Source organism: Mastacembelus armatus, chromosome 20, assembly GCF_900324485.2.
Source record: "Mastacembelus armatus chromosome 20, fMasArm1.2, whole genome shotgun sequence".
NCBI lineage: Eukaryota > Metazoa > Chordata > Actinopteri > Synbranchiformes > Mastacembelidae > Mastacembelus > Mastacembelus armatus.
Window position 1 is genome coordinate 11,078,286 of NC_046652.1, and position 16,870 is coordinate 11,095,155.

A 16,870-nucleotide genomic window follows, 5' to 3' on the forward strand; every position below is an offset into this window, starting at 1 on the left:
GAACAGAAGAACAGGAAACAATAAGAGTGATAATTTGCCATCGTGTGTCACAAGCCAAACCCCCTTTGAGTCTGCCTCACTTCACTTCCTTTGTCATTCAGATAACCTCATGAATATTTCACTCCCTTGATCTGAGTCCTGGAAGACGGGAGGGAGCGAAAGAGAGGCTGGAGTAGAAAGAGACACGGGCGAGTCGTAATCTTCGACATGATGTGGTTTTAGTCAAAGTAATGACCCGTGTGTTGACGGGCAAAGCTCGGACTCGTGTTGTGTAACTGGAGTGTGAAACACGTCACATCACAACCCAGAAATCACGGCACACACAGAAACAGTCAGTGTGTGTATTTCAGCTGTGCCTCAGTAAGTCTTCCCTTTATTCCTCACATATCTTTCTGTCCTTGAAAGGATGGTGTGTTTCTTTTCACTTTTTTTTTTTTTTTTTTGCTTTCTGTTTTCTGCAGCTTGAGAAAGTTTTAAGAAAACAGGCTGCGAAAAGTCATAACAGCCTAATTACATGTGTCAAGTGACAGAGTCACCTTGCTGTGCAGAGCAGCCTGTTTTCTGCTATTTCACCGGAGCCACAGCCTGAGTGTAGCCTCTGGGCCAAGCAGTGGGTGAAAGGTAAAGCTAATGAGGCGAGTGGAGGAAATACTTGTAACCTATGAGTGCACTCTGATAAAGGCCAGTGAGAAACACAGGAAATGAAGGTGCTCTTGACGTGGCCTTCTGCTTTATGCTTTGGCTTGAGAGCATATTAGTGAGAAAGGTTTTGCTCTCAAGGGAAACTGGCAGATAAAGTCCCCGTGACTTGAGTGGCTTTATGGTCATTTGAGAGAATAACACGACCCTCCTCCTCATCCTCGTCACCACCTCGTCACATATGAGGCAGTTTAGACATGTTTTAGTGATAGTCAGCATGGCCCCTTTAAGAGTCCAATGTCCTTTTTTTTTTTTGAGAATGAGCCCAGACTCGGAGCTCTGTGTGCGCTGACCGTGGCCTCTGGGTTGGTCGCCAGGGGGAAGCTGCAGCAGAGGAATAGCTAACCAACTCTGACCTCCACAGCCCCTGTGTAGACCAAATGGCAGCTCCGCCGTGCCGCATGCCCTTATCTACCAAAGGAATGCAACAGCTGTGGGGGGTGGTGGGGGGTAGCGGCTGGGTGGGCTGGCTGAAACCCCCCTGCCAGACCCCCTCATGGCTTCTCCCCCGCACCCTCCACCTCCAAGCGACGTGCTGGGCTCCTGAAAGGCAGCTCAACTAAAAAGTGAGCCAGACACAGTGAGAGACTCGGCTGGGCTGCTGCACATTCAAAATAGAGGGAGAGGGAGGGAAGAGAGAGAGAGAGAGAGAGAAGGAGAGTCAGGGACAGGCAGTGCTGAAAAGGAGAGCACAAAGAGAAGGAAAGTGGAGCAGGGGAGGGGAACAGGAGGCTGGGTGAAGGGAGAGGGAAAGACAAAAGAAGGAGAGGGGAGACATAGCAGGGTGAACGGAGGGGATTGAGCAAATGGCTACGGAGGAGACGGCGGGGGGAGCCAGGAAAGCCACCAAGAGCAAACTGTTTGAGTTCCTGGTCCATGGAGTGGTGAGTGGCGCTGTCCGTCATTCCCGTGAAGGGAGCTGGGCTCTGGCATGCATCTGTGTGCGCGTCTGCGTGAGCTCCAGTATGTGTGTGTGTGCGTGATTCGGCGCAGCAGCAGCAGCAGCAGCAGTGGCGGTCTGTGTGTGAGAGATAGCTGGGCAAAGCTGGCCATGTGAAGGTTATTTCCAGCCCCCTGGATCTCAGCCTGTTAGGAGATGGCTTGACAGAACAAAAGTGGAGCAGCATGGATGGATGGATGGAGCTGAGCAGGACACGGATGGGACGCAGAGTGTTTGTAGCACCAAAAAAATGGATAATTGTAGAAATAGAAGCTGAGCAGCAGCAGCAGCAAAAAAAAAAAAAAAAAAAAAAAAAAAGCAGCCAGCTCCTCCTTTGGCTAACAGAGAAGCACACTGAGCATGCTTCCCTGGGAGTCACAGACAGAGGGGGGAAATGACAAGTCCACTCAAAACAACACAGAGCAGCCCTGCAGCCGGTGTGATGTTGGTTGGAGGAAGGATCCGAACCTGTAAGGTCACAAGACAAACGGACGTAGTATTGTAGACGGAGCCGAGGCAGACAGCCAATCCTGGAAGTCATGCAAAACAATCAGTCCATTCATGTGGATCTAGCATGAAATGTCAAGTGAATTGCTGCTTGTGGTTAGAGGTTAGGCAACTATTACCATAATCTCCATACTGCATTAAGAACAGAACATGGAGTACAGTGGTGATGTGTTTTGGTGATGAGCTGAATGAATAACAGAGCGGCGAGGCTGATGGAAACGTCCTCCACACTTTCCTGTTAAAAGTTTTAGCAGATGTGACTTTGACTCGAGCGTCTAAATAAATTGGTCGGCCTTTTATTGTCTGCTTGAGACCCCTTATCTATGAGTTCAACTCGAGCTGTTGTCCCCTCTCACGTGGTTTCATTTGAATATGAGCATCAAATCCTTTTAATTGAAGCTGCTGGGGGAATGTGTAGCAATCCTGGAGCAGTGCTCGGACTTTTATGTGCCTTTATTAGAGGATTATCAGTCTGACTCAAGACTCAGAGTGAGGACATTGTTGGTTCATGGTCAGCAGCTTAAATCCCAAGGCCAATAAGGTAATTTGTGATGACATTAAGAGATGAAACTATACAGAGTGACAAGGGAAAAATACAAGAATTGCAGAATGGTTTAATTTTGTGCAGCACAATCTTTCTTCCTCGTACCTACATTGTTACTAATTAATTATTACTTATTACTATAACTAATTATTTTGGGGTCTCAACCTCTTTATTTCATCTTTTAGAATAAAGGTATGTTTCATCTGATTCATTCAAAAAAAATAGCACAGATCCTTAGTTCCTGTTAATCAATTGTTTTATTTGAATATATGTGTACAGGTGCATTTTTATGCCAGACACATTAAATGTTATTTATTACAGTCCACGAGTTTTACCTTAAACCTCGAGGACTCCAGGGTCCTCCTCATTTCAGTAATATTTTTAAGCACTGAAGAAGTAGAAATACACAGGTTATATGCAAATGTTAAATATTCAGAAAATAATCACCTTTTTATTCTATATTTCTACCCCCAAAATAATCTGGTGACCTTAGTGTTGTGACTGCTAAGTGGGTCCTTGGGTTGGAAAGTATTTCAGGATCAATGTCTGTGTAGAGCTGAAACAACTAGTCCATTAGTTGTTTAGAAAAACTATTTCCACAATTCACTAAATGCTGAAATATTTTCAGGAACAGGGCTAAATATTACTTTTCACAGTTAATATTTTTGGGTTTTGCTCAGATAAATAAAGTAATTAGAATATGTGAACTTGGGATATAGAGAAAAAAAAACACGATGGCTATTAATCAAATAATCAGCGCTAAAAATAATCAAATGTTTGTGTCCTGACACTCTCGTGTCACAAATGAATCTCGTTGTGAAGACACAGTTTTCTGCTGCACTGGATTTTACCTTTGCACTGATCCTGAAGCTTGGCTTCACTTTCTAATCCTCAAGGTCAAACAAAAAACTTTATGCCATTTGTTTGTCCAAGCCTCATGTGTCTCACATGTCTTAAAATCCTCAAACCTGCTTCGCTGACTTCTGGTTTTAGACCTAAGTCCATTTTAATCAGTGCTGATGTTAGGCATAGTGGCACCAGGTAGATTTATACACTGAAACAAGATGAAGTATTGTGTCTCTGACAGGAGCGGTCATTACAGGAGCTTTGGTGCTGAAGCCCTGCACAAGGAGATGGACTTTAGGAAACAACGGACCAGGTGATTGATGAGCCAGATGAGTGTGTCCTCTCGGCAGACCAATTAACCTTGATGAGGCTCTGGCTGCTCCAAGCCAAATATTTCCCTCTGCTTTTTTTTTTTTCTCTCATGCCTCCCTCTCCCATCTCTGCCCTCATTCCTCTATTTCTCCCCCATGTTTTAAGATGGAAAAGTCTTGTTATAACAGTTGCGGCAGGTTCCTCGGTCTGTGTATTGCAGAATGGAGAAATATTTATACTATGGGATATGGGGATGATTTGGCGCAGTTTCTTAGGTTCTGGTGTGGGATGATGTTTTCTTTCCCCTTGTGGGCGACTGAAGCATAGCAAGTTTTTTAGACATACAGGAACACAGATGTATATGCATTTCTACACGCAAAAAAAAAAATATAAAGAGTGTGCACGTATTGTTATAGTTACCGAAGGTCATAGTGTTTCTGCCTCCAGCAGCAGTGGGTATGTGTGTTGAGGGGGAGAGCGTTTGGCTGAGGTCTTGTTCTAGGACTGATAGGTGGGCTGAAGGGTTGGCTGAGGTCTCTTCCTCTTTCTCTCTCATTATCGGCCTTACCTCCGCCTGCAGTGTTACTTCTCTGGTGTGTGTGTGTGTGTGTGTGTGTGTGTGGAGGTCAGCGAGAGCTGTGGCGATGAGAAAAGCCTTCCAGCTCTCTGTGTGGGAAAACCTGTTAAGCCACAACATAACTTAACACGCAGTAGCTTTGTCATCTGTAAAGTTTGTGTGTGTTTGTGAAAGAGAGGGATTGGACCTTTGAACATAAACTTCACCTTTGCTCTCACATCTGGCTTTTTCTAGTTTATTCGAGTTACCAACAAAACATATACCCTCCCATGTGTCTGGTGCAAACTATCCCTGGACGTAGTTTTGGTTTTATCTGCACAGACTTTGACGTATTTGAACTGTATGTGACTTTGGGTTTCTCAAAACTGGTAAATGTGCTTGTACATAATTTTAATGATTTTACACCATGAGTTGAATTGGGCCAATGACCCATTATTAGATAGTAACAGTAGGTTGTGTGAATGAAATCCTCTCTCACTGTATCTGTAATTTTACATCCAGATATCAATATGTACATATTGTGATATGGTTTCTGGGTTTATGGAAACTTTTGATGGATCAATAACCAGCAGTATTGTTACTGAATTAAATATGAAAACAGAAAAAAATCTCAATACTTGATCACATTGATGCAAAAAGCAAACATAAAGGCAATATTGTTACAAATCAGTTCAATAAGTGCTGTGGAACCTTATGGCTTAATCTCCAATGGCAAAAATAAAAAATACACTGCATGTTCATATGCCAAAGCTCTTTTTGATCAATACCTTTGCAGGAGGTAACGATGTAATCCTACAACAATACTATAGGTCAATATGGATGAAATCAGTATTACAATGTTAATATGAATCTGTTGTATTTCTAATATTCAAATTGGCAGGATCACTCACAAAGTGATCAAGTTGCTGTTCATAACGTTTCATCTGCAATTGCAATTTTTAAAAATTATTCATTTAGTTTGGGAAATAAAATCTCAAGAGAAACATATTAAGTGTCTTGTCTGAGATACAGTTCAAAGCACAAAGATTATTCATTATAAAATGAGTGTGACAAATCCAACAAATGCTCTTATTATTAGGAACTGGAGCAGACTGAATTAGAAGCATATCTAAATTAAATTCTCCATTACGAAAAACTATATAGACTGATCATAAAACAGCATCTAGTAAGTTAATACAGTGTCTGACTCACTATTTTCTGACACCTGCTACACTACACATTAATACATTAATAATAAAAATAATCTTCCCTTTGAGCTGTAAAAAATGAAAATAGCCTCATCCTTAGATTTGACATATTTCCAATCAGAGCTTTTGAGGGACTATCCATGTAATGGCCTATAGATTCACATGTTTAGTACAGTGTGGGTTAAGTTTGGCCTCTTCAAATCCCTGCAGCCTTCCCAGAGATGCCAACACACTTCTCAGATATCCATCCACATGGCAGATTCGATTGCTGGCTGGCTGGCAGAGCTCCGGGCAGAGCGTTGGAGTCGGTTCAGCAGGTCAGATTACAGAATACCACTCACTGAGTGTGTGGATTTAGGGGAAATTCATCTTACACATTATCCAGCTATGGTTTTCTGCATCTGTTATCTAAAAGGCTCAAATTCACCAGGGAACTGCTTGTAACAGCAGCAATGTCTTGTCTGCCTGGGGTCTGGCTGCTGAAAGTCTCGTCTCGTGCCTGTTTGCCTGTTACTGTCCAGCCTAGGTGGGAAGTAGAAAAAGAAGAGTCTCTTTAAAGCTCCAGAAGGTGACGGCGTGCTAGACCCACCCCCACCCAAACACACCGATAAACTCCCAGAGTGACAGCAACGCCTGCCTCGCCGTCTTATCACAGGATCTCTGCTTGGTCACCATTTCAAAGGGCACATAATACATCAGTCTTCGCCTGTTGCGTGTTGTTGTGATCTGTTTTGAGTTATTCATTTTCCTGGTGAATACGTGCCATTACTTTTTGACACAGTGTAATATCCAGTCTCCCTATTATTCGCTCCCTTATTGATTATCTTCTTCTTTGTTTGTCCTCTGGGTTTTTGTACATGTTTGTGGATGGTCTAAAGATCACATGAGGTGTGTGTACGTACGTGCAGTAATCCACATTAGAGTGTGAAATGTTAGAAAAACGTGAGCATATGTAAGGTTATGAAACTCCTGATTTGTATCCTCTGCTGTCCTCTTTCTCCAACATTTGCACAATCAGTTACAAAATCTAGCAAGCAGTTTCTGAGACCCAGACAAGGGCAGGCACTGGAAGGCACTACGAAAAAATACAGATGTTTTTTTTAACATAGTGAATTAAGTTCCACAAAATAAATTTTTGCAGATATATTTACTAGTTTCTTTGCAGATTTTCATTTTATTTTTTTTTTATTTTGTGTTTGGATGATAAATGTCAGTGAAAACTGGCTACAGTGGGTGTTTTGAATCACTTAAAGTAATTTAGATTTTAATTAGAGGATCGGTTATCCTCCGCTAGATGTGTTTGACTTTCTGTTAGGGGTCTTTACCTACAGTAGGAGGACTGTGCTCTGGTGAAAGAATTTATTTCTATTACAAATCCCTGCCTGATTTCCGACAACAAACTGAGGCAAGAGGCAGCTGTTGCTGTGGGAGTGACAAGCACAGATGGGAGTTCCCCAGTTGTTCCCAGGCATCAACACAGGAGTGTGGGTCTGTAGTCTCTGACACTGCCTGCATTGTTTAGGACTGTGTGTGTGTGTGTGTGTGTGTGTGTGTATGTGTGTTTGCACAGTTTTAAAAAAAAAAAAAAATCCCTATTTTCTTTCCACCGTCACACCTAGTTTTTCTTTAAACAAATCAAGACAACAAAGATGCTTCTGCTGGTGTTACAGTCGCTCTTTTTCTGGAAAATTATTATGCCAATTCTGAATGAGTGAGTGACTACAGTGAGGATGAGTGAGTGACTACAGTGAGGATGAGTGAGTGACTACAGTGAGGATGAGTGAGTGAATACAGTGAGGATGAGTGAGTGAATACAGTGAGGTCTTGATTAGGAGCTGATGTGACTTTCTTTGTTGCAGATCTACTTCATGATTTTCTCGATACGTGTGTTTTCAAAAAAAGTCCCAGTTTTCCTTGAATCCCCCATTAACCATTAAGTTATATGTGATTGAAAGTTGCCTTTATCGACCTTTTAGAAACTACGAACTCTTTTGTGATTGTAACTAATCGAACAACACAGTCATGATTGTTTTCTGCAAACATGTGACCTTTCTTCCCCCCTGCTCTCTCACCAGCGTCCTGGCATGCCATCTGGAGCGAGGATGCCCCATCAGGGAGCTCCCATGGGCCCCCCCGGCCCACCGTACGGAGGGAGCCCGGCAGTGCGGCCCGGCCTGCCCTCCCCAGTGATGGAGCCCAGTCGTAAGAGGCCCGCCCCCTCCCAGCAGGTCCAGCAGCAACAGCAACAACAGCAGCAGCAGCAACAGCAGGCCGTCCAGAACCGAGCCAGAAAGTGAGTCTGAATACATCTGACCTCCAGCTGCTACCCAGACAGTGCATGGCTTACGTACACGCCACAACGGCTTTGGTTACACTCTCAACTTGACAAGGCTGAACTAACAAATCAGATTCTGCTCATATTTTAAGACAATATGTAAATAGGTTTGAATCATTCATGAGCACTGTCATAAGATCTGGGTACTAAACAGTAGTTCTTTGGTAACAGCTGAAGTCTTTGCAGAAGGGTATCAAACACATTCAGTCATCAAATTTGGTTCTCTTAGTCCTTTTTATTTAATCTTTCATTACACAGAGCCTGATTTACCTCTTACTTTCCAAATGATTAACAGCTCTTTAATAAGATGGAATAATAATAAGACTTTAATCACCTCAATGGACATAAAATTAATGACAGTAGTTTTGATAAATAATTGATCATCAGTCATAAATGGGATTTATGCATCTAAAGTCATCCCAGCAGATCGGTGTGGTAGTAGAGGTGCCTAAATGCTTTTGTGGTCAGACCAACCCAGCACCTCCAGTGTCGTGCCATAAATTATTCCAACCTCACATATTTGAGAATTTGTTGCTGTTTTGAATTGTTAGAAATCGTATTTAATATTTTGCAGGGGAGGTATTTTCCTCATTGTTCTACATTCTTTTGATTAGACAGTCATAAATCTACCAGTATATCTAAAATAACCCAAAAATTACACATACTTGCAGAAAGCTGGAGTAAACATGCATGAATAGTCACTAAATCTGTTTTCATTCTGTTATTTCTTAAAATCTGATTTACAGAATCAGATGTCAAAAATTATGTTGATAAGAAGTGAAACCATGACCTTTGTGTGTCTCCTTGCAGTTTACATTTCAGTTTTTTGCTCCCAGTTTTCCAGCTTGCTCACTTCCTCTCTCCCACTGCTCCACCTTTTGAATGTTGGGCCTTGCTCTCAGTGTGCACCCACTCTCATCCCCCCAGTCATGACTGAATGTACCTTCTCTGGTCAATCTCTGTGTCTTTTTGTAGAGTCTGTGTAGTCTGATTTGCAATGCCACATCTGTGCGGCAACCATACAGCTGCAGACATCTGCAGACGTTCAGACTTATCAGATTGTTCCACTATCTATTGTCGGCTATGCAGGTACCATGAGCAAAAGATCAGAACATTACTATCCCAGTCACATAAACACACACACAAACACACACACACACACACAGTGGATGGATGTCTGTAAAGAGTTGGGTGTGTGGCAGGTATGGTCATTAGGAAGGAGATCAATATGTGCACTCAGTGGTCCGCCGTCTCTTCGTTTCATTCTCTCAGTATCTGCATCGCGATTGATCCACTTACAATTAAGCAGGCTTGTCGAACAGGTCAGGGGAAATGTTGTCCTGCATCAGGGCCTCAACCCCCACAGCGGCCTGGTTTGCTGTGCACCGTCTAATCGATGGTCCAGGGTGACCCGTCCAGGTGTCTCTGTCTCTTTCACTCTCTGTTGCTTTGTGAGACTGCGTGTCCTCTGGCAAACAAGTTGATGCTCCAGCTCAAACTCCATGCTGCTGTCAGCTGAGGGCGGGCCACCTGTGTTTGCATTGTCATTGAGACCTTATGGTCCCAGCTACGCCCACTCTGCCGAGCGAAGCTGCTACTGAAAATACGATTTAATTCTGGCTTGTTTTGCATAAAGTAGCATTAACTTTGTGTCCTAGAAATTATGTTTATATGCGACAAATTTGTTTTTCCCAAATCCATTTTGTGGGGAAACATAATTGCGTTCTGTACGACATTAATGTGCTGCACATAACTCACGGGCAGGTGGTCAGGGCGTAGGGCACTGGTACCGGGGACCAAGGTTCTCATCCCTGAATCCCATGTGTGGTTGAGCAACCTGGAAAATACATTAATAAACAATGTTTGCTCATTATGGTAGTAGAAAACATAACTGGAGCAGCTTCTTTGCTCTTTTTATCACTTATATATAAATGTAATTTCTAGGAGACACTTTTTAATGTAGGTAAAAGACTAATATAGAAGCTTTTGCCTAATTTGCAGTGGAAAAACCATCTGTCAAAAGCGTATTAAGAAGAATCATCACATGGATTTCGCCCATATGTTAAAGTTAAAAATGTATTACATTTTAATGCAACCTGATGGACATTAAATTTCAAATTCTTATTAAAATATCTGCCATATGCAAAATTGTTGCCAGAAAAGGTTATCATGTTTAATGTTTCCTCTTTTTAATGTTTCCTATGATAGTAAACTTTTTTGTTCTGGGCTGTAGGTAGACTATTTGTTTGGCTAAAAATGTCTTTTGAATTCTTCAACATTGGCTTCAATCCAATAGACACAAAATAACTGATCACTGTCTCAGTCAACTGGTTCATTTGTCACAGGGCTCTCACAGACTTAAGGGTCAAAATTTATCCCAATTTTTATATCACAGAAAATGTTTAAGCAGCAGTTTAATTCCTGCAGTTCAACGAGAGCAACTTAACAGCAACATGAACACCATTGTTTCGATTAGTTCCTCTTGATGAAAGTCAGAAAAAAAAGTTTAACAACTTATGTTACTTTTATATCATTTGGTCTTTTTGGAAATCCAGCCTCCTCCATCACCTCTTATATTTGAGTCTGCACAAACCATCATTTTTTAAATGTTATTTCTCTGTAGACTAAAATTTCCCAGGAAGCACCACAGCCTTTATATGAATCTCTAAAGGTTGTTTTTTGCTAATAGTTTGAGTCTCAGTCCTTGAAGTCAAATGTAAAATCTTTCCTCACGACACATGGTTATTTAGGACACTTCAGGTTGCTTAGGAACATTGCAAGGTTTATGTGGTAATGAAACAGGTTTCTTGGTGCTAGACTAAAAGGTTTTGTCTTCATCTGCACCTGAGAACCCACCACACCTCAATGCAACATTCGTTTTTGCAATTCAGAGTTATCCTAAGCTGAACCAAAGAGCTGAACTGACACACTGCTTGTCTACTCCCTACCCTGTGATTCACAAGTTCACGGTGTGTCCATAGTGAGTGTGTTGTCTGTCTTTGTGTGTGAAGCATGATTATTTTGGTTCACTGAGAAACTATGTTGAATAAGCGTGTCCTTCAGATGAGCAGCCCGCCCTCTGTCGTCTCCTGTCCATGCACTTTGTGCGTGCATGGACACAGTTACACGCCCATCCCAGTGCCTGCCCTTGTCTGAGTTTTGGAGTTTGCACTGAGTAAAAGACCCTTGAACTCAACACACATTTAACACATACAGACACACAAACAGCCAGACCCACCAGGTGTTACCCCTCTGCGTGCTGAGTGTGTGTCTAGCCACAACTCTAATCAGACAACCTTCGAATCCTCACCAATTCATAGGAAGCCAGTCGGATTCCCTGGAGCCAGTGAGATGCCGGCGAGGCAGATGGACATGAGAGAGCCCCAATCAGATCCCACGCTCGGATCAAAGTAGGAGTTTATTCTGCTGCATGTCAGTTTACTTATGTTTGATGAACGCTGGCCTATTTAGCCTTTCACCTGAGCCCAGCACTCCCTGAATGACTTGTTTAGACAAACATAACATATACAACTAGAAGTTGACTCCTAAATTGTAGTGGTGCATGCGTTGGACTGGAGCATGGCATGACGGAAACAATTTTTTGCAGCTGTAACAACAATAAAGTAGAATACCATCTGATACCTTTTTGTGTAACATAGCGGATTGCTGTGATGCAGGTTTGTGTTTTCCTTTGCAATGCACTCCCGAATCTTTCAATTTTCCTTGCAGCAGGCTTGTTTCAGTATTTGGCATGCTGATGTAACATACTGCTTCACAGGCCATTGCAGTGTGAGAGGAAATTTCTCTACACTGCAAAAAAAAAAAAAAATCCCCTTATTTAAACCAGGCAACCTAGAATAATAATGCTAGTATAACATAGGCCATATAAGATACAACGAAATACGCCATCTGAAATGAAAGTAGGAAAAAATTGGTTTCTATCACTATAGCTGCTTTTATATCTTTATGGGTTGTGTTTTTTAATCAGTAAACCTATTGATTTTTTTTTATGCATCTAATTAATTGGAGTACATCTGGCTATTGCATACACAAAGTTTATTATCATGTATTATGATATTACAATATTAAATAAGCTATACTGTGACTGAATATTTTCTCCATATAACCCACCTCTAATATTAAATAATATATCATGTATGCAAAAAATAGCCAGATAGGATTTTGAAAAGGCATGAAGGTCCATGCAGAAGAATATGTAAGAATATGTAACATCAGTCTGACATTTTCAAAGTTTTTTTTTTAAACTTCATTTTGTGAATGGACTAATACAACAAGACAGTGAGCATCAGAGCTTTTGATAGGAAAAGTAAGATGAAGTCATCTTTAGACAAATTTATTTTGGCTTTTTAAATGACTCTTTATACAATGAGGTGCCATCCAGATGTTTTAGGTAGTGTCCTGCTGCGGGGACCGACGACAGACAGCACATCTGCATGAATTCACATGGTTGCTCCACATATCACAGGTGTCCAGAGATGTTTGGTGGAAAATTTTAAAGGAAATTTTAAGAGAGAAGAAACCTGTAGTGTTGTTTTTTGTAATCAATGTCACCTCGTAGGAAAACTTCTGACAAAGGCACCAACTTGGCACAGATTGGCTCATTGGTCTTTGTCCCTCCTTGGTAAGATGAGACAAAAAAAAAAAAAAAAGCATCATTAAACAAATGTTTTCTCACACAGCAGGATGTGCTTGAGGTTCATGAATGGAAATACTTTTAGAGACATACATTCTCCTTGGTGAAAATCTTGAAGACTGCACTCCTAAAAGCTCTTGAACACACATCCCGTCACCATCCGTATCCTGCTGCAGTGGACCCAGTGATTCTGCAGAGTGTGTGTGTGTCTGTGTGTGTGTGTGTGTGTGTGTGTGTGTGCAGTGAATACATGTCAGGCAAGAGATGTATGATGTGACACTTTTTTGGCTGTCAGAGACTCTTGCTCTCCAGGTGGACCACTGCATTTCAGAGAACATGCAATCACTTGAGCACATACACACACATACACACACACACAGCTGGGACGCTGGGGTGCTGGATATGGCCCAGCATTTTAGCAGATGGCCTGGGTGCTACGCTATCAGTCACCATAGTAACGTGCTCTCTTTTTCCTCTTTCTCTCTGTCTTTCTCTCCCTCTCTCTAGTGCTAAGAGAAGGAAAATGGCAGACAAGATTCTTCCGCAAAGGGTGAGGCTGCATATTTTTACCTTTGTTGTACTGTTTTTTTTTTCTCTTTGTGTGTGTGTGTTATTATCTTTTGTAGGAAGAGCAGAAAAATCCTGGTCGGTATTTCTTGTCAGGGGTTCTTGGAAGGCACAGAGGGCCAGATGATTATGTATTTCCAAATGAGAAGAGACAGGATGAGAGGAGCGATCAGGATGGTTTAGGTTTTTTTGGGGTTTCATTCTGTTATAGAGGACGTCACATTGATTTAAATTGGAATAGGCAGAGACACAACCATATCTAGAACCGAAAGCGGCGGCAGAATCACCACGTTGCCACAGGTGAGTGTGATTTTCACCCCATGGTCTCAGCTTTCGGCCCTATGTTGTGCCTTCCCCTCATCACGTCCCAGTCAGCACACAGATGGCTTTCACACTGACACTGTGGAGGTCTGGAGACTGTGTGCATCTGGACTCAGGTCCTATCCACTAACATAACCCAGACAGGGAGATAGGAATAGGCATGGATAGGGCGCCACTCCACAGAAATGAGTCAGGGACAAGGAATGTCTTTACTCTTCTCTCTGATCAGCACCTCAGCCTGGCGAAAGGCAGAGAGGAGAAGTCAGAGGAGGAATGAGAGGGAACAATGAGGGCAGCCATTTAGAAAGAAACATAAAAGAAGAGGGGAGGGAGGAGAAGGAGTGAACTGTAGGAGTGTGTGTGCACAGTTTGGTAAGCAGCAGCCCTTGATGCTCTGAGGACTTTCATCGGTATGGTAATGTCTGACTCCTGGCTGGTTGGCTGCAGACTCTGCATCTCATTTTTATCCTCCAGTGGCCTGAGGATGGTGTGGACCACTGTATTAATGAGGCAGCAAGAGATATTTCCACATATGTCAGCTGCATATAAGTAAAAGAATAAAAAGCATTTGTGGATAAATAAATCTTGTAAAGAGCAAATATAAAATACATACTGTAATTTACCTAGAGGCTAAGTCAGCTAATGTTTACAGGCCTAATGTGGGCAAACTGATTGAACTAGGAGCTAAATCAAATGTGAGAAAAGCCTCTTTGTTAAAGTTATAAGTCAACTCCATTAGTTTATTAACAGTCAGCAAGATCAGCATTTGCTCCAAAGCAGCTGTATCCTGATTGTGAAGTAATGTTAGCACTACATTGGCTTTATCGTCAAGTCAGCTGAGTCTCTAATGTCTGCTAATAATGGCTGCAGTTAGTTGAGTTCGAGGGAAAACTAATGTAACTTTGTGTTTATTGGTAGATAATGTTATCACTGAGAGCAGCATGGTGGTTTAGTGGTTAGCACTGTTGCCTCACAGCAAGAAGGGCCTGGGTTCAGGGGCCTTTCTGTGTGGAGTCTGCATGTTCTCCCTGTGCTTGTGTGGGTTTTCTCCAGGTACTCTGGTTTCCTCCCACAGTCCAAAAACATGTATGTCAGGTTGATTGGTGACTCTAAATTGCCCATAGGAGTGAGTGTGAGTGTGTGAGGTTGTTTGTCTCTATGTGGCCCTGTGATGGACTGGTGACCTGTCCAGGGTGTACCCCTGCCTTTCACCCAAAGAGAGCTGGGATAGGCTCCAGCAGATCCCTGTGACCCTGGTTAAGGAATAAGTGGGTATAGATGATGGATGGATGGATGGAATTCTTAGTTCTGGTCACCCTGTCATGCCTGCTTTGGTGCAGATGCGGTTTTTAGTTGTAGGAAACAAGTAATCAGCAGGATGTGGTAAAGGGATTGAGGGAAGAATGCCGGTATGGTTAAAGACTGACTGTACAACGTAATGTCATCTCCTCTCTGAGTAGATTCGTGAGTTGGTCCCAGAGTCTCAGGCCTACATGGATCTGCTGGCATTTGAGCGTAAACTGGACCAGACTATCATGCGTAAACGTGTGGACATCCAAGAAGCTCTTAAGAGACCAATGAAGGTAAGAAAAAGGAACCATAACCACTAAGAAAGTACTGCTGACCTCCAGCTATACATTCAAAATGTCATTTATCCACTTCAGGAAAGAAAAAAAAACATTAAATATAGTCTATATAGTCATTTCTTTCTTTATCTGATTAGTGGATGATCATAAAACTCAACCTTTTGGACAGGATTTTGTCACATTTTACAGTTCGGTCTCACCATGTAAGACAAAAACAGCTGTGACTTTTTCAGTCTTGTTATTAAAACTGTTACGTTGAGTTAATCCATATAGAAAAGGGCACCTGCAGCAAAAGAATATAGTTCAAGGTTTTGTCAAATGTTCTATTAACCTGTGATGTTTTAATGTGCCCTTGTGTCAGCAGCAAAAGCGTAAACTGAGGCTTTATATATCCAACACCTTCAACCCTGCCAGACCTGACGCTGATGACTCAGATGGCAGCATTGCATCATGGGAGCTGCGGGTAGAGGGGAAATTGCTTGATGACGTGAGTTTTTTTTTTTTTTTTTCCACGTCGCATCATGTGTTTATTTAAAACAAATAGAAATGAGCTGGTTTACGACAAAAAACGTTCAAAATACTGTTTCTGTGGCAAGAATCTCCTGCAGGCTGTAGCATTACATCATCTCTGGAAGATTAATAAAAAGTGAATCAAACAGCTACTTGTCCTCTAAAAAAAAAAATAACTTAGATCATAATCTTCCAATTTAGTCTGAAAGTGTGCCACTCTTTGGTCGTAGAGCTGCTCTGGGTTGTTTTATGGCCCACACAGTCCCGCTCAGAAATGATGTGCTCAAACATCTTGGGACAGTATTGGCCGTCTGCATAGAAAACAAATGAATGATGTTGTGAAGAGTGTTGACAGAGAGTCTAGATGCTGCATCAAAAGCAGAATGAGCTTAAATTTGTTTCTACGGCGTGAGCTTTGCTTCAAAAAGCTCCGGGGCAAGGCTGTCATTTCACAGCGGTAGGAAGCATTTAGGTTTCATAAACCACAAATATTTCTGGTTGAGCTTGAAGGAAGTGGAGTCTGAGAATGATGACGAGTTTCTATCAGATCTCACTTGGCCCCTAGTGGGGTTTTTTTTTATAACTAATGTTACTATAAGCAAAGACATGAACACGTGTTTGCATTTGTGTACTCACTATTGTATTGTTTAATGTGTTTCATATGTACGTGCATGTGTGTGTGTGTCTGTATGGGTTTGACATGTCTGTGTCATTCTGCAGCCTGGGAAGCAGAAGAAGAAGTTCTCTTCGTTTTTTAAGAGCCTGGTGATCGAGCTGGACAAAGACCTGTATGGTCCCGACAACCACCTGGTTGAGGTCAGTTCAAACATGGGCTCTGCATCCTGTGCACAGGGGAAGAGGCTAAATTTACGAGCCACACACCCACAATCTAGCCAACCTTTCATCTGCTCTTACTAAGTGATTGCAAACCTTTCGGCTCTTTAGCTCTTATCATGGAATTCAGTGTTTTTGTGCTTAACAAATGTCAGGTAGGATACGGATAAAAAGCAGATGTAAATCTCTCATTTCTTTAGACTTTTAGCTGTAAATAATAAAGAAATGATGCCCCAGAAAAGTTGATTTGGCATGAAAATATGAGAAAACAGTGACATTCATCTTTGAAGTAACACAAACCTAAAATATTCTCCCTTGTAAGCAGAGGATGACAGCTATTATTCATGTTTATTTCTTTTACGTAAGAAAGCACCAATGCAGTGATGTAAAAATACTCAATAAGTGAAAGTATTGCTTTTGAATTCCTACTAAGGTACAAGTATTGTCAGCA

The 16,870-nt window shown here is 41.9% G+C and overlaps 1 protein-coding gene across 5 annotated transcripts in view; it reads left to right on the forward strand.

Moving 5' to 3' along the window:
• smarcd3b (SWI/SNF related BAF chromatin remodeling complex subunit D3b) overlaps positions 1-16,870 on the forward strand; it is a 35,009-nt gene that overhangs the window by 7,985 nt on the left and 10,154 nt on the right. Inside the window, exons 1-7 of one of the 5 annotated variants that reach the window (XM_026292252.1) lie at positions 1,334-1,583; positions 7,688-7,905; positions 11,268-11,357; positions 13,109-13,151; positions 14,950-15,072; positions 15,440-15,562; positions 16,306-16,401. In XM_026292252.1, coding sequence (XP_026148037.1) covers positions 1,506-1,583; positions 7,688-7,905; positions 11,268-11,357; positions 13,109-13,151; positions 14,950-15,072; positions 15,440-15,562; positions 16,306-16,401 — 771 coding nt within the window. In that variant the 5' untranslated portion in view covers positions 1,334-1,505. Of the gene's footprint in view, positions 1-1,332; positions 1,584-7,687; positions 7,906-11,267; positions 11,358-13,108; positions 13,152-14,949; positions 15,073-15,436; positions 15,563-16,305; positions 16,402-16,870 lie in introns of those variants that run through there. The other 4 variants (XM_026292251.1, XM_026292253.1, XM_026292255.1 and 1 more) reach the window with 4 other exon arrangements.